We start from the raw sequence: 21,546 nt of genomic DNA, 5'->3' as shown, positions 1-21,546 counted from the left end.
GTAACAGTGTCCCAGAAACCCTGCCACGGTCAAGGGGGCCGACCAGGCCTGAGGGCACCTGGGGGGCTTACCCAGGTAGTAGAGGCGGTGGGAGTGGGGGCTCGACTCGTCCGTCTTCTGCACAAACTGGAAGTCGTGTGGAGCCTTGTTGACAATCAGGCCTGAGTTCTTGCGGCTGCCGTGGATGATGTTCCGGAGCCCGTCCCACGAGTGCTTCTGCACCTGGAAGCGGGATGCCGGGTCCTCCATCTCGACGGCGTCACCCCGGTCGGACACTGGTGCCCCTGTAGCCATGCTCTCTGTCCCCTCGGAATTCAGCGAGAAGCTACGAGTGGGAGGGGAGAGCGTGGGAAGAGGATGATACCCAAGTTTCCCTTACGAGCTGCCCCCTCGTCAGACACTCCTGACCTCCCTGAGATGAGCTCCTCCCCCACGCAACTCTCCCAGTCCCCCTAAATATGTCCCAAATTATTCCATTTCTTTCCACCATCATGAACACTTCTAAGATCCAAGCCACTGCCACCTCTGATCGCAACAGTCTCACAAACAGACCCCACACACCCACTGCAAATCTGAACCTACTGTTTAACGCTCTTCCTTGGTTTTCCACAGCCCCTGGGGTAAAAACCAGTCCCTGTCACGGCCTTCAAGGCTCTCTGTCCTCTGACCCCTGCCAACCTCTTGAACCTCAACCTCCCACGCTTTATCAGTCCTCCAGCCAAAATGGCCTTCTCTCAGCTCCTCAAAACAGGCCAGACTCTTTCCCACCCCAGGGCCTTTGCATGTGCTACTTCTGTTGCCTGAAACATTTTCCTCTCACTTTGCTTGACTAACTTCTAATCAGATCCTAGTGTAAATATCTGTTGGGTCGTCAGAAACCTTCAATGACCATCTGCTCCGAGGCCGGTCTCTCCAACAGTCTTTCACTTTCTCTCTCTCACACACACACACACACACACACACACACACACACACACACACACTGCCCATCGTCCCTGCCCTCAGAGCACTCGTCACAACAGCTGTTTGTTGATCGCCTGTCCCACTCACGGCAGTGTCCCTAAAACCTCATGAGGTCTCTGTCTAGCTGCCAGCAGGCCTCCCACAGAGTGCTGTGGAGTGACCATCTTGCATTAAGCCCGCTGGGAGACACAACTCACATGCAAAGAACTGAGCATAAGGAACGAATTGGCAAAGCTCGTCACTCCGCGCCATCCAGCTTGGGTCCAGCAGGGGAAACTCTCGTGTCCCACCAAAGGGGCTCAGAGAAACAGACAGCTGTGCACAGGCAATGTGAGAACCCCAGAGGAGGGGATGGATGCCCCTCAAGACAGCCCCTCTCTTTTCAGCCCCTGCGCAGGTATGGCCGAGGCTCCCTCCCTCCCTTCTCCCACCCTTGCTGTTCAGCACATTTCCTGACCAGACTGGACTGGCCAGGCAAATATTTGTTTTAGGGAAATCTAAACACAGCCACAGTGACCCAGTTCTGGAGCACCCGGGGTCTCTAGTGAGGCCTGCCAAAGTGAGCAGGGCAGCCTCCCCTTCCTCCGTGGGCATCAAAGGCACTAAGGCCTTGCTGGATGCTGGGACTCCTTGCGCTCTGGAATTAGCGGCTTTGCTACAGGATTAGTGGCTTTGCTTTGTGGGTGGAGTTCAGGGTTCGCTGGTCGGAAGTGGGAGTTGCTACTGCGAGACCCAGGGGCAGGGACAGCACAAGCCAAGGGCTTTAGAGAAGCACCAGGCAGAGCTGTGCCCTCCCTTCCCAGAAGACCTTGCCCCTGCCAGTAAGTCACCCCGCCCCCCACCAAGTCACCACCATTAGAGACAGACCCCTGCCTGCTGCTTCAAGAGGCAATGGGAGAGAGACACTTCTGAGAACGGCCTCTGTGGGCTGATTTTCAGAGTCCCCTTTCTAACTTGACCCAGCATCAGATGAGCGGCAGAAATGCCTCCCTTGCTCAGTCCTATGTGACCCAGCCAGGTTGGGGGAGAAGGGTGCGGGGGAGTACACAGCAAGCCGAGGGTTCTTGCCCCCCCCCCCCCCCAGCCACAGAAAGTGCATTCAGTACAGTACTTCCTACAGTGGCTTTGAAGACACAGATCACGGGCCATCGGAGCTTTCAGGGCCCTCGGGTCCCCCAAGCCAAACCAGAGAAGACAGGAGACTAACGTTGCGTCCTGGCCCACTGCAGGGCTGTGGTTTACCTCCAGGGCAGTGCGGGGCACAGGCAGTGTCAGGCAAGGGCCAGGGCAGGGGCTGGGGCTGGGGGCAGGGCCAGAGCTGGCTGAGTGCTGCAGAACCCACATCGCTCGGAGCACTTCTGGCAACAAGCCCAGAAAACCAGGCCAGGGGACTCCTCTAACAGGCCCAGCCCACCTCTCCCCCCTCAACCCCGAAACTGCTGCCACAATTCAAGCCTTGCTCACAGCAGAAAAACAGATCATGACCTTGAGGGTTCCCAAAGGGACCCCATAAGCTAAGAGCCTAGCAGAAGCACTCACAAAATCATGTGGCTAATTTCCATAGCAAAGAACAATGAAAAAGATCTTGCCTCCGGTCACTGCAGAGAGCCCAAGGAGCAAAAATATGATCCAGGAGATGAGAAATGAAATGAAACATCGGGAGAAACTTCTAGGAAATCTTCTAGATGCGGCCAGGCAGCCTGAGCTCCCAGACAGGCCAAGGCTTGGTGCTATGCCCTGGTCCTCCACTCACCTCTCTGTTCCCCCAGAAGCAGAGAGAGACCGCAAAGGAGGTGGCACGCGATGAGGAAGAGGCTAAGTAAACGCTGCCCTTCCCGTCCTACCCCAGGCAGTGCTGGGCTTCTCCACTCAAGAGTTTACACAGCTGGGGAAATGAAAGTGGATTCCAAGCCACTTAGGCCAGGTCCACTGCCACTCTCCTTCTGCCAGTCAGCAAGATACCTCGCAGACCACGAGGCCACTAGCAAGCAGCCTGGGACCTCCGGTGCAGTCACGGTCAGGGCCCGAGGGGAGTTCTGCGATCTGTAAGCTGCTGCTCCAACAGCCAGGACCACTGGTCCCCCGAGGTGTCCACCAGAGACCCAAGCGGGGCCTGTGACGAGGGAAGCAGGCAGAAAGCAAGAAGGAACAGCAGAGCTCAGTGTTGGCTGCAGGTCTGGGAGCGTTTGGCCGACCACAGGGAGTGATAAGGCAGGAAGGAAGGCAGGCGCTAAGGAGGTGAGGGGCGGGGGCCTACTGCACTCCAGGGAGGAAATGCCCGAGTGCCCCGCAGGTGGGGGTTCCCCGGAAACAAAAGGCCAGCCTCTGCCCTACAAGGGCTGCCCTTGGCATCACCTGGGCCTCCTGAGGTCGCAACCAGACTCACAGACTTGGTGTGCAGCCCAGCCTGGCCCACTGGGGACCCAAGGCACGCAACAAGCAGGACTCGGGTCTCCCTCGCTAAGTAACCTCCTAATGCATTTACCCACCAGACACTGGGAGTGTGTGTCTGGGAAATGAATCACTGTGTTCAGTATCACACTTGTCTTCCAGAACCTCTTTTAATGCCCTTCCTGCCTGTCTGATGGCTTGTACTTGCTAAAAGCAAATGACGCCAGGAGTAGTAGACCCTGGCAGTGCAGCAGGCGGGCTCAGCGGAGGACCTGCTACGGTCTTCACCGGGCCTCAGGTGCACAAGTGTGACTACTTCCCACTGCAACCTTGACAGGTGAGCTCAGGGGTCAGCCGCATTTGGGAGGCTGGAAAGAAGGCTCAGCATCACCCCCACAAGGAAGCAGAGGGGAGCCCACATCTGTTGGACCCGAAAGCCACATCCTAAGCACCAGGTCAGGGGTTCTCAGCTAGGGCTGATCCTGCCTGAGAGGACACCAGGCAGTGTCTGGGGTAAGGCTGGCATCGATGGGGTGGAGCCAGGGGTGCTGCTCATCCCTGCCAGTGCCCAGGAGGGCCCCCATGGAGAATGACTTGACCCCATGTCAGCAGTGACCAGGCCGAGAAACCCTGCACTAGCCCACACTGCCTCCTCATGCAAAACAGCCAGAACAGAGTTGGGGAAACACGGAAAGGGGCGGCGGGGGGGCAGATCTATAACACTGTCAGAAATTTGGGGAACCTCTGCTACATCCCTACAGATCAAGGCTCCCGAGACCACACCCCTTACCTTCTCCAATCTTCTGTGTTCTCGTGATCCAGGCGGAGCTTCTTAACCTTCCGCATTAACCACTCTGCAGATCTCAGGAGGGTGGGGAAGCCTGCAAGCAGAGACCCCAGAGCTGCCACTCCCAGTAGTCTGGGAGGGCCCCATCTTGCCCTCCTCCTCCCCTTCCCATTTCTCCAGGCAGCCCCCCATTACTCCAGGGACACCGAATGCCAAGAGCGTTGTGACAAGGCCCTGCCTGGAAATTTGAGAGGGTGCCAGGCATTCGCCAGAAACCAGCATCTTTGTCATGCAGGTGCAGTCCTCCTAAGGCGAGAAGCCCCTGAGAAGAGGGCAGTTCCAAATGACGCCACGGACGCCAATCTTAGTGCTCACTAGAATCTGAATAATCCCAAGTTCCCCACAGTGGCCACTCTCTGATGGCCTTCCTGACCTCACCTTCTCCCCTTGCCCTTGGCCATGACCTCCAGCCACCGTGGCCTTACTCTCCTTTCCCACCTTTCCCACCTCAGAGCCTTGGCACTCACCAGTTCTGCTGCCTGAGACGCCCTCCCCTGCTTTCTGTACGTCCTGCCCCCTCTTCTCTTCCACGTCCCAGTCGCACCTCCTCAGAGGTTGTTCCTGGCACCCAGTCCAAAGTGGCTGCCCTGTCACCCTCACACACCACCTGGTCCTTTTGTACAGCAGTAAGTCTAAGACAGTGACTCTCAAGGGGCACTACTGTGCCCTCCACCCCACCTCACCCCTGGGGAACACCAGGTGATGTCTGGGGACAACTGTGGTTGTCACAACTGTGGGTGCTCCTGGCATGGAGCGAACCGAGGAGGAGGAACTCTGCATTCTTTATTTGGGGGAAAAATTGAGTAAGATCCTTAGGCCGTCACTAGGCACTAGAATAAATCCCTGATGGGTCAGATGGTAAACCCCAGCATCTGTGAGTCACCTCCTCTCTCCCTCCCACTTAGTTCACATATTTAAGTGGTGCAACATCCTAGGACCTCAGTAGGTCAAAAGATTATGGAATATAGAGTCTCTTGGGGGTCAGCTGAGCTCCCCCCCAACCCAGTAAGTCTCAACCAGGGCTAATTCTGCTCCCAGGAGCCATTTCTGGTTGTCACCACTGGGAGGCATGCTACTGGGATGTAGACCAGGGAAGGCTGCATCCCACAGGGCACAGGATGCTCACCTCCACTCCCCACTGCAAGGAATGATCTGGCCCCAAACATCGCCAGTGCTGAGGCGGAAAACCCCTGCTCTGGGTGAGTATTCTTCACTGTGATGTCAGCTCTAGGGGGCCAGGCTCACATCTGTCCAGTTCCTTCTGTATCCCCGGAGCCCAGAACCATGCCTGGCATACACGAAGCACTTTGGGTCGAATTAACAAGTCAACAAGTCCCTGCCCTCCCCTGAATGCTGTCTAAAGTCAAAGGGAGCCCTGGCTTGGTCGGCAACCAAACACCTTCTTGATGAGCCAAGTCCCAGGCAGGCAGGTGTTCAGGGGCTTCAAGAAAAAGAAAGCAGTGTGTGATCCCAGGACTGAGAGGAGAGACAGGAGGCTAAATGTCACCATAAGCAGCACTGGTCTCACTCTCAGGCCTGCGGTGAAAAGAGGGGCTGCTGTTGTCAGAGATGCGGGTTCAAATCCCGGCTCTGCAACTTCTCATCTCCGTGACCTTGAGAAGCTGCTTAACCTCTTGGTTAAATTGTGCCTCAATTTCCCCCTTTATTAACATGCTCCCTATGTCTTGGGCTGCTATCACAATTCCCAGATGTGGCAGGACCCACGTGACAGCTAGTACTGCCAACGAGACAAGTCACTGAAAGTCCTGCCGCGGGGAGAACTGGACCAGGGCTCCGTTTAGAGCCAGGCTCCCCACCAAATGCTGCCTGAGCGCCAGGCACCGTGTCAGGCGTAGGGGAATGCAGCTCCACCTCCGCCAGATCCGGCTACAATCCACATTCCCCCTCCTTTCCCCCACAATCTTCCAGGGGGTGTTCTTACTGGGGCAGCCGGAGGAAGATGCTGGATGGAAAGAACAGTCCACAAAAAGGGCGCACAAAAGCCACAGCCACTGGCCTGGGTCCCAGCCAACCGCCCCGGGGGAGGCCAGTGACCTCAGGATTGTAGAAAACCACTTCCTGCAGCCTTCGGTATCCCAGAGCATGCAAATGAATCCCACCGGCCCACACACCAGCCATCACGGTCACCCCAACTGACCTTCTAAAGGGTCCAGAAAGCCTCCATTCCAGCTGCAGGCGTGGGACAGGACCTGGACAGAACACACAGGCCATTAACGCAGCAGGTTAACGGAAGGGCTGGCTAACAACCGGCTCTCCTTCCGCTCGGGAGTCCTGATTGCCCAGCCTGATTCTCTCTACCCGGCCAGGCTCTGGAGACCCCGGGCAGATGGCACTGTGCCCTCCGCATGCCCCGAGCTGCACCTGGGAGAAAGCCCTCCCATCTGGCCCAGCTCTCCCGGGAACCAGCCAGGGATCGCAGCGCGGCGCAAACCTCCAGGGTTTCGGCCCCAGCTCCTGGAAAGCACGTTGGTTCTTGCCACTGAGACAAGCGACTTCCTCACGTTGGGGTGGGGGGGGACGGGGCACTTCTGACGGCTCAGCTGCAGCGTGGATGGGGAAGTGTGGGGGCTGGTGTAAAGCGGCGGGGGCAGGAGGCGGGCGGCTGGACGCGCCCCGGGGCGAAGCTGAGAGCAGGGGCGCGGAGGGGCGGGCAGGACGCAGGTCCGGGAGCGTGTTTGCAGGGGGAGGGGACCTCCGGGGCCCGCGGGGAAGGAGAGCGCCGTGGGTGCGGCCACTCCCGTTAGGGACCCGGGCCAGGTGGCTCGGCCAGCGACGGGGCGAGCCGCGGGGGGCCCGGCCGGCGCCGGGGGCGGGGGCGGGAGGGGAAGGGGGCCGACGAGGCCTGGGGCCGCGGGGAAGCCGGGGCGGGACGGCTGGAGCCCGCGTGCGGTCAGCGGCAGGGCCGCGGCCGAGCGCCCCCGACAGGCCGGTCGACGGCGGGCCCAGGGTCAGGGCTGAGGTGGGGCCGGTCAATGGCGGGTTCGGGGTCGCGGCCGACGCGGGACGGGGCGCGCGGGCGCTGCTCACCGGGCTCGGGGCCGGCGCGGGGCGGCGGCCGGGCTGGGCAGGGCGTCCCGGGGCCGGAGGCGCCTCACACTAGACGCTCCATGCCCGGGACTGCGGCCCCGGAAGTGGCGGGCGCGGGGGCCGGCGGCGGCGGCGGACACGGGGGAGCCGGCGGCTCAGGCCCCTTTGACCCGGAAGTTGAGCGGCCCAGGCGGCGGCCGCCGATTGGCCACCGCCCGGGAGGTACCAAGGGGCCTGCGGCGCTCGGGGGGGGGGGAACGCCCCGGATCGGCTCTCTGGCGGCTGGAAGCTTGGAATTTCCCTGGGGCGGCATCTTCCGGGGCAGGGAGGGACACCGGAGACGGACACCCCCGCAGGGTTTGGTATCGCCCAGGCGGACCCGTCACACTTCTACTAATAGTGTGTAAGAAGAGAGCGTTTCGCCGGAGCGTTGGTGGTATAGTGGTTAGCATAGCTGCCTTCCAAGCAGTTGACCCGGGTTCGATTCCCGGCCAACGCAGATAAGGGCGTTCCCTTTTCTACTTTCTCTTAACCTAATTACATTTTTCTAATAAAAACGTGTGACGCGCGACAGCTAAAAGCTCGTCTACTAGCCTATAGGCGGGAATAGGCTTTGCAAATCTAGAGAGGAGGGAAAAAAAACGCAGGCCTGTTTCCGCCCGGGATCGAACCGGGGACCTTTCGCGTGTGAGGCGAACGTGATAACCGCTACACTACGGAAACCGGTGGACAGCGCGGCTCCGGGGGAGGCTTATAGGGCTTAGAGCGTCTGGGATTCGCGCCCTCCCGGGGCCCTCGACCTTCCCAGGTGCGTGGTGGAGGCTGCAGCGCGGGCAGGGGGCCCCCCTCGACCCCGAGCGGCGCCCCGATGCACCCCGCTAGCGCGTCAGCGTGGGAGACCAGACTTTTATTTTCTTGAAAGCCAGGAGGAGGGCGGGCAGGTCATGGCCAAGAACTTAGGGTCCCGTTGCTGTAAAATCTGCTCCCCTCTCCTGCACCCCAAGACCAGGATTAGAGCGAGGGGAGCGAGGCAGTGGTCGCACCTGCAGACATTAAGCCCCTCCCCCAAAAAAAAACACCCCGCAATCATCAAGGTAAATGATATTTTAATCCAGTATACTAAAATATCCAATTTGGGGCAAAATAACTCCATAATGAACAACATCAAAACTGTATAAATCGAGGCAGGTTTCTGCCGAGCCATCGTGGGGTCTCAGGAAAGAGCAAAAGTGTGTGTGCCCCTCTCTACCTGTTTTAGCGGATTTGGGGAGTTTTGTGTGTTTGTTGCTTTTAGTGTATTTTTTGAAAGGCTCTTCCTCCCACCCCCCAGAGCATCTTGGTGAAAATACTGGAACTTGAAAGTAGGTGTATTGGGATTCAGAACGTCGAGAACGTATCGTGATGTTGCTTTTCTGCATCAAATGGAAACAAACACGTGGATAAATTTCAACATGGACTTGGGGGGGGGCGGAATTAACCACTGGAAATTAGGGAAGACACCTGCGGGGGGGGGGGGGTCCTTCCACCTGGGGGCCTAGGAGGGCTGCACCGAGCGCTGTCACAGCCGCAAAGCCTGGAGACCTTCTCTGGTGGTTTCCTGCCGCAGCTGCGACAAAGGACCTCAGACAGCGGCTGCAGAACCCCATACACTTGCTACGTCCAGTGCTGGAGACAGGTGAAGGCCAGGTGTGCGCATGGCTGGCTCCCCGGGGGATCGCTTAGGCCGCCTCTCCCAACCTCGGGCACCCACACCACCCCAGCCCCTGGTTCTGTGGCTGCCTGTCCTCCTGCGATTGTCACCTCCTTGCCTCTCTCCCGTATGTCACTATGCAGAGCCCACCCGGATTCGCCAAATCTCTCTGCCTTATTGCGTCTGCAAGGTGGTTTTTGCCGGTGCGGGAGCGTGGTCCCAGACTCCGGGGGTTGGGCCGGGGACGTTGGTGGACGGCATTACTCTTCCCTCCTTATTGGACATCGTTCCCTAACACCCTTTTTGACCGCAGCATAGTGTCTCAATCATTCACTCATTCACTCATTCGTGCATTGCACAATGATTTAATGACCACCTACTACGGGAAGGGGGACGGAGCAGAGGTTCCAGCTGTCCTGGGGATGGTGATGAGTGAGCACATTTGAGGGAAACTTTAGAACCTCCTCATGCCACACTGGCCACAGCTTCCGCCCTACCTCCCTGGACACCTCCTCTCCTAGGCCCTCACCCCTCTTCCCTCCTCACCTGTACCCATCCCGGGCAGCCTCATCCTCCTTCAGGGTTCAAACCGCATCTATGCCTGGTGGACACCCAGAGTCCTGACCCCACCCAGGCTTCCCCTGAGCTCTAGACTGGGGGTTCAGCTGACCCTCAATGTCCCCATACAAGGGGTGGAGGGTGTCATCTGCATCCCAAAGTTAGCATGGCCCAAATGGGGCTCCCCACCTTCCTGGAACCTGCTTGCTGTGGACTGAGCCTTCATGTCCCCCCAAATCCAGATGTTGAAACCTACCCCTCAAGATGATGGCAGGGGAAGGTGGGGACTTGGGGAGGGGCTTAGGTCAGGGGGGAGCTCCCTGAGTGGGATGAGCGCCCTTATGAGAGGCCCTAAAGGGCTCCCTGCCCCTCCTGCCCTGTGAGCACCCAGGGGGAGGACAATGGGCAGTGACCCAGGAGGAGGCCCTCATCAGACATGGGACCTGCTGGCGCCTTGACCTTGGACTCCGAGCCTCCAGAGCCGTGAGAAATAAATGTTCGTGTTTTTAAAAAACAGTCTGTGGTAGTTTGGCCAGACTGACGCTGCTTCTTCCTCCATCGCCCTGACGGAGCTGAGGACGGCTCCTCCTTCCTTCCAGATGCTCAGCCAGAAGCTGGGGGCTGCCCTGGGCCCCTTGCTCCCCCACCCATATCCAATCACTCAACAGATCCAATTAGCGCCACTTTCAACACACCCCAGATCTGATCACTTCTTCCCCACTGACTAGCCATCTCCCTGGTCCACCCCATGACCGGGCCCTGGGCGAGTCCCCTCGCTGCCCTCCCTTCTCTCCCTTTCGCTCAGCCTGCTCCAGCCACAGAGGCCTCTTCACTGTTCCTCCGACAGCCAGGCAGGGCCCTGCCCCAGGACCTTTGCACAGGCTGCGCCCTCTGGCATAGGCATTGTCAGGGCTCATTACCTCTCCTCCTCCAATTCTTGATTTCAATGTTACCTCCTCAGAGGAAACATCCACGTCAGCATCCGTAAATTCCGTTTCAATCACTTCACCATGTTCTTTCAGTGGCTTATTGGTCTCGGAAACAATCCCATCTGTAGATTTGTTTGCTCGTCTCTCCTCTGTCTCCTCCACTGGAGTGTGAACTCCACCAGTGCGGGGTTTGCTTGCCTGCTTGCTTGTTTGTTTAAATCTATTTTGTTACCTATGTGTCACTATGGGGCCACACATTTCTTGAAATTATGAATGATTGAGACTTGGCTAAAGTAGAAAAGGCCTGGGAGCGGGAATGGAGTAATACAGGTGGGCTTCCCGGTGGAGGGGGAAGAGCTCAGAAAACATGTCATCTCCCTTGTGAACCTCATCAAGGCCTGAGAGCTCACTCATGTGCCAACACAAAACACAAAGAAACACAAACTCCTTTAAAATGATTTCTTGGGTCATTCAAACCCACCTGGGGCAGCCAGTGTGCTGTGTAACATCCTGCTGTTCCCTCCCTCGTCTTGGGTGCGACCTCCTCAGCAAGGTCCTGCGGCCATCTGGGGGAGGCCACCATCTCAGAGAGGTGCCCAGGCCGAAAAGGATGATACTTGCTTCTTTCCACCAGGTGTCAGCAGGAACATGACCACCAGGCATCAGGCAGTGTCTCCCCCCCTCCACCGTCCCCCAACACTGCCCCCCCCCCCCCCCCCGCACTGCCCACACCACCCTCCCTTTCAGCCCCACTCAGCCCCAGACCCCAGCATCTCAAGGTCAGACGCTCTCGACTCCCCCAACATACACCCCAGCATTTGCCTGTCACCAAGCAGGCCACCACCACCGCAGGCAGGATTGCTGGCCTGTCCTACCAGGTGTCTACCCATTCCAGGAGTTGGAGGGAGGAAGCAGAAAGGGGAAGAGAAAGAAGGGAAGCGCAGAGGGATTCAGGATTTCGGATCTGGGAAACCTCTGTTGCAAAGGCCGGCTGCATCCGATGCCTTCGGATGTCTGAGAATAACGTGCACGAAATAATGGAAATAGGTACTGGGAAATATTCTAAGGAAATGTCACATGTTAAACTCACTTACTCTGCCCAACAACCCCATGGTACCGGCACTATTAGCAGCAGCATCCCGCTTTTAATGGTGAGGAAACTGAGGCACAGAGAGGTTAAGTAACTTGCCTGAGGTCACAAGGCTTATAGTAATGAGAGTGGAGATCCAAAGGCCTGTGATCTGGCTTCAAAGTCCCCGGCATAAGACTAGGCCACCTTCTACACAGATGAAGTTCAAGGTAATCAGATCCCTGAAAAGAAAAAGAAGAAAAGAAAAGAAAAAAGAAAGGAAAAGAAAAGAAAGGCCGTTGGATCTGAACCACCCATTAGAAGATCCACCCTGAGCCTTATCAGGGTCGTGAGTATCTTAGGACACAGTAGCTTGATGGGTTTCCAGGCCAAAGAACAGAGACAGCCCAAACATGCCCCCACAATTTGGGGGGGAGTCATGAGATGACTGAGGGGACCCTCCATCATCTGAGTTGGGGCGATTTGGGTCCGGGGATGTCCTACCCCACCTTTACAGAGATCACAATCCGAAGAGGGCACAAAGGGATTTAAACCTGTCCGAGCGTTTGCGTGGAACATCCCTGGAGGAATCGGTGAAATGGGTCGCAAGAGTGGCTGGCTTTTGGGGCAAGCACAGGGGGGGGCGGGGGGGGGGGGCCCGGGGGGGGGCACCGACTTTCCACTCACACACTTTTATGCAAGTTGAGTTTCTTCTGTTTCAAACGTGCAGAAAAACGTGTAGGGCAATAGAATGATGGCTTTAACACAACTCTCACCTTTTTTTTTTTTTTTTTTTTTTTTTACAACACATTTAGATAAAGCCTGGTGCACACACACCCCTAGTTTGGCAGCCCTAGGGAGAGAGCAGAGGGAACGTGCTCACGGAGAGAACCCTGCTCTGAGGCATTGCGGGTTTAAAAAGAGTGAACAACACGTGGGGCTGGTTTTTCTCCCTTGCGTGGGCGGACCCGGGAAAGTATTCATGCCCAGGAAAGTGCTGGAATCCAATAGGAGACACCCCTGGGGTAGCTGCTCGCCATCCCCAGACTACACTGCCCTGCGCAGCGGTGAAATTCAAGGGAAAGAAGATAAATGAAAGGCCATTGGGCCTTTCCACATGGATGGGAGAAAAGCTTCTTAGTCCCTTCGGTCCTGTGCAATTTTTGATGAACCAAGTGTTAATTTCGTAATTAAGACCCATTAAAAATACTAAGAACACGAGGTGTTTGCTTCGAGGTGTTTAAAGGACATATTGAGACATTTGTGATGTAGTCATATGCCCTGTGAGCTGGCACTTTTTTCGATGAAAGATTAGTAAAGAAATAATGATAGATTATTTAAATGAACAGATTAGTTAAGTAGTTCTGGTTAAGGTGCCGGGTCCCGAACTAGGTGCTTAATCATTTCTTAACCATAACTGACCCGATGGGAGTCGAGATCCTCCTAATGCCTGTTTTACAGATCAAGAGAGTGAGGCTCAAAAAAAAAAAAGAGAGAGAGAGAGAGAGAGAGAGTGAGGCTCAGAGTCAGGCTCAGTTGTTCATAAACAATCTCACTCGCTTCACCCCCGCACAGGTCCCTGCAACGGTGCTATTTCAATAAGTGGAATTTCTGCTATGAACACTTTAAAATTAAATTATTTGTTTCTTCAGTGTCAGAACAACAATAATTCTGTTTATTGTCAATACCACGGTGACACTTTTTTGACCCCTCCAGGAGGTTTGGACCTACTGAAGACCCTCTGGACGCTGGGCAATCTTCCGATGGATATTGTCCCCACAACAGCACTCTGAGGGTCCCTTTTTTTTTTAAAGATTTTATTTATTTATTCATGAGGGACACAGGGAGAGGGAGAAGCCGGCTCCCTGTGAGGAGCCCGATGCAGGCCTGGATCCCAGGACCCTGGGATCATGACCCGAGCCAAAGGCAGACGCTCAACCACTGAGCCACCCAGGCACCCTGTGAGGGTCCCATTTTGCAGGTGGAGAAACCGAGGCCCAAAGAGACGAGTCACATGATTGGCTAGCTGGGAGTGGGGCTTCTCATCCTGGCACTCTACTTCCAGACCTCCCATTTCTAAACCTCCCCAGAGTTAACCCAGTGCCCGTAAGTACAGAAATCAGTCGAGAAATGTTGACAGAGTCGGCTTGTTATTTCTGCCGTGGGGATACAGGGATGGTAGGTAGAGGCAGAAGCTCTGCGGGGTTGGCAGAGGCTGCAGAGGAGAGAAACTGGGGGACTTGCACTCCCTGCCTCCTTCCTTCCACCGCTGCCCCTGCATCTCGAGGCCATTGCATTGTTCAGGAATTTTCTTAGCTCCTCACAATCAAGCCAGCACGGTCTGAAGGCTCAATGGAGGAAGAGATGGGAATCAGAGGAGGAGAGATGGCGAGACTTGAGAAAGCTCTTACTCCCACCTCTGCAAATCTGCTGGACTTTCCCCCAGGACTGAGTTTCTCACTCATTCTCTCTCATGGATAGCCTGGTAAACAGCCTCACTGTGTGCCACTGGGCAGGTGGCTTCCCATCCCTGAGCCTCAACCTCCTCGCCTGTGAAATGGGGATGACGATAGTGCTACCTCCTAGAGGGCAAGAGCGGGCCTGCATTGACGAAGGGCAAACCACGGGGCTTGGCACATAGTAGGTGCTCAATCCAGAGCATCCGGGGCAATTTTTATTGGGCCCGAGGCCCCTCCAGGTAGAGCCACTGGTGTGAGTTCTGCCATTGATGGGAAGCATCCTCACCCGGACACTTCATGCCGCAGATGCAACACCAGAGTCCCCTGACGCTCACCTAGAGTCCACGACAAAGAGGAATCTGCCACCCAACCATCCGCAGGGCTGAAACACCAGTAGACAACTCCCACTATAAATCTTTCACCGAATAATCGAGTTCTTCCACTGCGTGCTCTCCATGCACCAGACCTACTCCTTGCCCAGCTCACTCCTGGAGGGTCTATAACAAATAAAGAGCACCGAGGCTCCAACAAGCACAGCTTGTCTGCAGCCACCTGTGATATCAGGAAAGCTGGGTCCTGTCCCGACCTTGGTTCTCTCATCTGAAAAATGAGGGTCACGAAACCACCTGCCTCCTGAGCCGTACATGGGCAGTGATGCTGGAGAGGCACACAGGTGGGGCCAGCGGGCCCCAGCTCACGTCTCAGCCTTGCCACTCACTTAACTGTGACAGGAGATCAGCTTCCGTCCCTCTCTGTGCTTCCAGGCTGGTGTGAAGGGTTTAACCAGTTCATTCTCATAAACAGCTGGTGAACCGAGCCTCATGTGCCAACTTAGCTGGGCCATGGGGCGCCCAATATCCCGTGAGCCCTTAGCTCCTTCCTACATCCTCTCTGCTCCCTCCGCTCACCCCAACGACAGCCCTCCCCGACAAGCACGGCTCTGCAGACCAAGTCCCCCTTTCGGAGCATGGCAGCTCGGCCAGCGGGACCCTGATCTCCCTAGAACAACCCCCCCAAACCCCATCACAAAATTTGACCTTGAATCTGAGGCTGAGTAAAGAGGCCAAGTGGGAGAGGAAGGCAGGGCGACCAGAGGGAGGGATGGCACTGATTGGTGTCTCAGGGCACTGGGGAGGGTCGGCTTGAGCAGGGGACACAGGGGGACACCAGTCCTGTAACCTCTTCCTAGAAGGTTATAGGAGCCCTAAAGGGGGCTCCTGGGCCTTTCTGCTCTTTGGTGCCCATCTGCTGGAGGGGGGCAGGGCGTCCTGCAAGGGGCGGGGGCTGCTGAGACAAAGCAGGGTAGGGGTCTGCTCCTCAGCTCCAGCCTGTGTCCCCAGGCTGAATTAGACCAAATGACAGCAGCCAGTCCTTCAGGACAGCGGGCTCCGTGCATTGTTTCCAGAGTGAGCTGGCGGCTGGGAGGGGGTGGAGGGCTGGGCGGGGGGGCCTCTCTCTCCACAATGGAGCCCCCCCCCCCAGCTCACAAGGAGGGAGGCAGGGGAGCTGCGCCCAGCCGGCTGAGCCGACCTCCAATGAATTCAGCTCCAGGAAAGCCAATTAAAGCCGGCAGGGGGTCCAATGGGAGACTAGAGGAAGAAGGGGGGCACCCCGTGAGCCTGGCTGGGGAGAGACACACGATGGGGGCATCTGGACGTCCTCCCCCCAACGCAGAAGGGGCAAAGTTCTGTCCCTGGACCCCCGGCTGCTCCCACCAAGTCCTGATTAGGAAGATAGGGAAGCCAGGGAGACCCAGAGGGTGACAGGGATAAAAAGCACCCCCTCACCCGGGCCCCTTGGTCACCCAGAATGCTGAAGAGGTGGCTGGGTCTCCTTGACCAGCAGGATCAGCGGGTCTGTCCCTTGGTCAGCCACTACTCATGGGGTCCACTCCAGGAAGGAAGGTTGGGAGTAGGAAGGACCCTCCCTGGGGAAAGCAAGCCATGCCTCCTGGAAGCCTTCCAGAAAGGCTGCAGGCCCTTTGCTGGGGATTCTCCAAGGCCGGGTGCCCTCCCCTCAGTCTTCCCCTCTCTGGGCTCCACCTCTGAGACCTCCTTCCCTTTGGCCTCAGACTCCCCCTCTCTGAGCCCCCTCTCACCTGCCGAGTGCCCTCCACCCCTCCTCCTCTTGAGACCTCTTAGCCCCCCAGACCTGGGATTGGGGCTGAAAGTCCTCAACAGGGCTTGGCTTGAGAGGCTTCATGATTCTTACCCAGTCAGGTTTCTGGGATTTGGAGGGGAAAGGGCTCCCATTCATCCCCCTTCTCAGCAGCAGAACAGGGGGTTTGTGGGTCTAAGTCACATTTTGTGGGTGACATGGGATGGAGACTGCAATTTGGGACCACTCTGTGGCTATCAGCTGTGGGTGGGTACACCTGGGGATTTGGTGCATGGGGGTGGGGAGCACAGCTTGTGAATGAGTATGTGTGAGCCCACTCACAGGAGCTGCCATCTGCACACACACACACACACACACACACGCACACACACACAACTTTTGCCCACAGCACTGGTGGCTAGGGAAACCCAAAGACTCAATGATGAGAGACAGATTTGGGGAAAGTTGAGAAGTTGAGAGCAGACACCTGTGTAACAAGAAGCAGCCCTGTGAACATCCTGGAGGAGGGAGAAGCAGGTGCAAAGGCCCTGAGGCAGAAACAAGCTGGCTGGCAGGACAGAGGCCAAGTGATGGGAATGGTGAGTGGGGAGGCCCAAGAGACAAGTAGAGTCTGAGCCTACTTGTGGCTCACATGGCTTAAGAGGTCAGTCTCTGGAGCCACACTACCTGGCTTCAAAGTCAGCTGGCTAAATTTGGCTTCAAGTGACTTACATGCTCCATGCCTCATTTTCCCCACCTGTAAAATGGGTATTAAAGAGTATCTGCCTCCAAAGGTGTCAGGAGGGAGGAGGGGTCAATACAGACAGACTCCTTGCATTAGACCAAGTACCTGGCATATAGTGAGTGCTCACCGCACGTTGGCTGCTGGTGCCGTCATCATCATTATCATGGGTTTGATTTTCACGGTGGTGGAACTCATGAAAAGATTTTTGGTGAGGAGGACAGGATCAGATTTGTCATTTGAAAGACTTCCTTGGAGCCCTCTAGGGAGCCCAGAATGTTCCGTGCAAGCAGCTGGATGGTGTTGCTACACCATCTACACATATGTAGAAACCCATTGAACTGAGCACACAAGACTAGTTCACTTCACCGTGTGCAAGCAGTGTCTCAATCAAAAGTAAAGAAATAGGGGCGCCTGGGAGGCTCAGTGGTTGAGCGTCTGCCTTTGGCTCAGGGAGTCCTGGGATTGAGTCCTGTGTCAGGCTCCCCGCAGGGAGCCTGCTTCACCCTCTGCCTGTGTCTCTGTCTCTCTCTGTGTGTCTCTGTTGAATAAATAAATAAATAAAATCTTAAATAAAAATAAATACCAGAAAAAAAAATAAATACCAGAAAAGTCCCCTTCTGGGGACTGCATGAAAGACAGCAGGGGGAGATGGGACAAGTTTCTTTGAACCCCTCCTCCCATGTCACTGCCCCTCTTGGCCATCTTTATGTCCCCATCCTGAGCTTGCCAGGCATCCAAAGTGTCAGAAACCCTCAGCAAAGAAGCCTGGAAGGCTGAAGCCCTGAAGACTGGCTCCTTCCCTGGCTGTGTTGCCAATGAGCCACTGTGCACACGCTTAGTGTCTCTGCCGGCTCTGCAGCCCTAGCCCAGGCATTTGGCCTCATCGGGGCCAGAGGAGCTAGAATGGGACCCTCACAGCCCTGGCTATGAAGGGGATGCAAGGCGGGACCTCCTTCCTGCCCTTGTCAGTCTGAAAAGGTAACTTTATGTAGCAGGTTCAGTGTGTGCCCCCCAAATTCACAGCCACCTGGAACCTCCATGTGTGACCTGGTTTGGGAATAGGGTCTTGGCCTATGTCATTAGTTGAGATGAGGTCATCCTGGATGTAAGGTGGGCCCCGGATCCAATGACTGGTGCCCTCCCAAGCAGAGGAGAGGACCAGGAAGGAGACACACAAAAGGGGAAGATAAGATGGAAGCAGAGGTTGGGGGATGCATCTACAAATTGAGGAACTCACAGGATTTCAGGCTGCCACCGGAAGTGCAGAGAAAGGCCTGGGTCGCTTTCTCCCCTAAGCCTCCAGAAGGAACCAAACCTGCCCAACACCTTGATTTAGCACTTCTGGCCTCCAGGACCACGAGAGAAGGAATGTCCATGACTTTAACCTTCCGAGTTTGGGGTACTTTGTTACAGCAGCTACAGGAAACAGTGCACCCCATGTTACTTTAGCCCCAAAGTCGAGATACCTGTAGAAGCTTTAGGAAGTATAGAAAGCCATGCCTGCCCCACAGCGCCGTGCTCCAGACTCAGACAGACAAACTGCAGAAAGTGCTTGGCTCTGAGGATGCCACAGAATCTCAGCTGGCAGGAAAAACGAAAAGTCCACAGGTGACAGGGGTGATACAGCTCTGCATCACGTGACATACTTCTTAGACATACATTTTAGCTGTCATTATTATCACCCATAATCAGAGGAAAATAGCCAGTCACTTGTAATTCCACTCCCCGCTGGTAACTTTTTAGTGAACCTCTGTGTAGATTAAAAAAAAAGAAAAGAAAAGAAAAGAAAAAATATATTTGGGCACCATGTGAGGGCTATTTGAATGAACCAGTTGTGTAAAAATGTTGATGAGCCCTGACAGGTTATTCCATTGACATTGAGTGATTTTTTCTTTTTTTTGACATTGAGTGATTATTGCTAGTTGTTTTTTTTTTTTTTTTACAGAGTTGTGATGATGTCGGTATTATACTTTTTAAGAAGAGTCCTTATCATTGGAGACTATTAAAATATTTGCAAACAAGGGGCACCAGGGTGCTCAGCCGGTGAAGCATCTGCCTTTGGGTGAGGTCATGATCTCAGGGTCCTGGGACCCAGCCTCACATAGGTCAGGCTCCCTGCTTTGCCTGCTTCTCCCTCTCCCTCTGTCCCACCCTCCCCCGCTTGTGCTTTCTGTCTCTCTCTCAAATAAATAAACAAAACCTTTTTGAAAAATAAAAATTAATTAATAAATATTTGTGAATGAGATGTCATGTCTGGGTTGGTTCACCAGACAGGGACTCGGGGCCATATGAAATCATATGGGGACTCACTGTTCTGATTTTTTCCCTTGGTGTATGTTTGCAAGTTCCCATAATCCATTGATTATAAAACCCTATGACCCAGCCACTCGACTCCTAGATACTTGCCTCACAGAAAAGGGAATTTGTATTCATGTAAAGGCTTGTTTTGCATGAATGTTCATAGCAGCTTTGTTTGGAATCAACCGCTGTATAATAGACTGTATCTGGTCTTGTCCAGGTTCCTGGACATAACCTCTAACTCCCTGACGTCTCCCCAGTGATAGGAGTGTCTGGTTTTCACCCAGGGGCTGGGCCACACCCGAGTTTATGCAAAGGAGAGGACTCAGGTTGAGGGCTGCTCCTGCAGGAAGCACCAAGTATTTGGTTAGATGTCAGCCTGACCTTGAGGAGTTGGGAATGCTCCAGATTGAGCTCAATCTCATGGATCCAGTTGGATCAGTCCGAAGTATGAAATGAAACATCAATAAAAATTGGATGCCTGGGTGGCTCAGGTGGTTAAGTGTCTGCCTTCAGCTCCGGTCATGATCCCCGGAGTCCTGGGATCAAGCTCTACAAGGAGGCAGGGGGGAGGCCCTGCTCAGCAGGGAGTCTGCTTCTCCCTCTGCCCCTCCCCCTGCTCATTCTCTCTCTCTCCCTCTCTCTCTCTCTCTCAAATAAATAAATAAAATCTTATAAAACAAAACAAAACTCTGGATGCCAAAGCTCTGTGGAGCTTCCTAGTAGGTGGACACATCTGAATTGATGACAGCGTATTTGGAGGCTGTGCCCTTAGCTTATGAGGTCTGCAATAAATCCAAGTGGTTAGTGTCCGAATTTGTAGTATATCTCACACACATGTGCGCACATACACACACATACACTGGAAATGACCCAGATGTCATTTCAGGTGAATGGATAAACTGTGGTATGTCCACACAATGAAATACTATTAGTCAATTAAGGAATCAACTGTGCCTCCACATAACAGCATGCATGAATCTCACATAGTTATGCTGAGTGATATAAGACTGTGTATCTTTAATGAATAAATTTTTTAAAATCTTAAAAAATATGTACAGTCTCGGTGGCTCAGTGGTTTAGAGCAGCCTTCAGCCCAGGGCATGATCCTAGAGATTCCCTACCTGGAGCCTGCTTCTCCCTCTGCCTGTGTCTCTGCTCTCTCTCTCTCCTCTCTCTCTGTCTATCATAAATAAATAAATAAATAAATAAATAAATAAAATCTTTTTTTTTTTTTTTATAAATTAATTTTTATTGGTGTTCAATTTACCAACATACAGAATAACACCCAGTGCTCATCCCGTCAAGTGTCCCCCTCCGTGCCCGTCACCCATTCACCCCCACCCCCCGCCCTCCTCCCCTTCCACCACCCCTAGTTCATTTCCCAGAGTTAGAAGTCTTTATGTTCTGTGTCCCTTTCTGATATCTCCCACACATTTATTCTCCCTTCCCTTATATTCCCCTTCACTATTATTCATATTCCCCAAATAAGTGAGAACAAAAAAAAACAGGGTGCCTAGGTGGCTCAATTGGTTGGGCATCTGCCTTTGGCTCAGGTCATGATCCAGAGTCCTGGGATGGAGCTCCACATTGGGCTCCCTGCTCAATGGGGAGCCTGCTTCTCCCTCTTCCTCTGCCTGCCACTCTCCCTGCTTGTGCTCTCTCTCTCTCTCTCTCTGTCAAATAATAAAGATAGAAAGAAATAAAGAAAGAAAGTAAGAAGTAAAGAAAGAAAGAAAGAAAAATAATAAAATCTTTAAAAAACAAAACAAAAAAACAAAGACAAACCAGCCAATCCAGAGCCCACACTCTCAACACCTCCCTTGTGGGGGTCTCACCCCAGGGTCGATATCTATTGGCTGAAGCTCGACAACTAGGAACAGCTTCTCTGTCCCACTGAAGTTATTCCAACCTGCCAGTCCTAAACCTGCTAACCCTCTTCTTTCTGTGGAAGCCTCAAACAAGCCTCTTGCCTAGTCCCACCCCCACGGCCTCCTGACTGCCCTGGTGCTTCCCCAGGTGGCCCTGTGTCTGGCAGCAAGCCTCTGCCTTTTGGAAACTCTTTGCAAGGGCAGTTAATCTGTTGGCCTTAATATGCCTCAAATTTTCTCTTAATACACTATATTTTATTATTTTTTTAAGATTTTATTTATTTATCCATGAAAGACACAGAGAGAGAGAGAAAGAGAGAGAGAGACACACACACACAGGCAGAGGGAGAAGCAGGCTCCATGCAGGGAGCCCGACCTGGGACTTGATCCATGGATTCTGGGATCACACTCCGGGCCTAAGGGAGGCACCCAACTGCTGAGCCACCCAGGGATCCCCAGTACAATGTATTTTAAACACACACCGGGGGAAAATTTTCATTTAAAAAATAAAAAATAGGGGATCCCTGGGTGGCGCAGCGGTTTGGTGCCTGCCTTTGGCCCAGGGCGCGATCCTGGAGACC

The 21,546-nt window shown here is 54.5% G+C and overlaps 1 protein-coding gene and 2 non-coding genes across 6 annotated transcripts in view; 1 reads left to right on the top strand and 2 right to left on the bottom strand.

The window, feature by feature from the left end:
- DPP9 (dipeptidyl peptidase 9) overlaps positions 1-7,402 on the bottom strand; it is a 41,411-nt gene extending 34,009 nt beyond the window's left edge. For 2 of the 4 annotated variants that reach the window (XM_055343458.1, XM_055343460.1), the window contains exons 1-4: positions 7,250-7,402; positions 6,360-6,411; positions 4,145-4,235; positions 72-325 (exon numbers count right to left, since the gene is read on the bottom strand). In XM_055343458.1, coding sequence (XP_055199433.1) covers positions 72-325; positions 4,145-4,200 — 310 coding nt within the window. In that variant the 5' untranslated portion in view covers positions 4,201-4,235; positions 6,360-6,411; positions 7,250-7,402. Of the gene's footprint in view, positions 1-71; positions 326-2,925; positions 3,280-4,144; positions 4,236-6,359; positions 6,412-6,653; positions 6,673-7,249 lie in introns of those variants that run through there. The other 2 variants (XM_055343459.1, XM_055343462.1) reach the window with 2 other exon arrangements.
- A 274-nt stretch (positions 7,403-7,676) lies between these two features.
- Positions 7,677-7,748, top strand: TRNAG-UCC (transfer RNA glycine (anticodon UCC)). The gene has a single exon. It is a non-coding gene; the product is annotated as a tRNA-Gly (tRNA).
- A 151-nt stretch (positions 7,749-7,899) lies between these two features.
- On the bottom strand, positions 7,900-7,972 carry TRNAV-CAC (transfer RNA valine (anticodon CAC)). Its single transcript has one exon. It is a non-coding gene; the product is annotated as a tRNA-Val (tRNA).
- Between the last annotated feature and the right edge of the window lie 13,574 nt (positions 7,973-21,546).

Source organism: Nyctereutes procyonoides, unplaced genomic scaffold (assembly GCF_905146905.1).
Source record: "Nyctereutes procyonoides isolate TBG_1078 unplaced genomic scaffold, NYPRO_anot_genome, whole genome shotgun sequence".
Lineage (NCBI taxonomy): Eukaryota > Metazoa > Chordata > Mammalia > Carnivora > Canidae > Nyctereutes > Nyctereutes procyonoides.
This window is presented reverse-complemented; position numbering and strand designations above follow the sequence as displayed.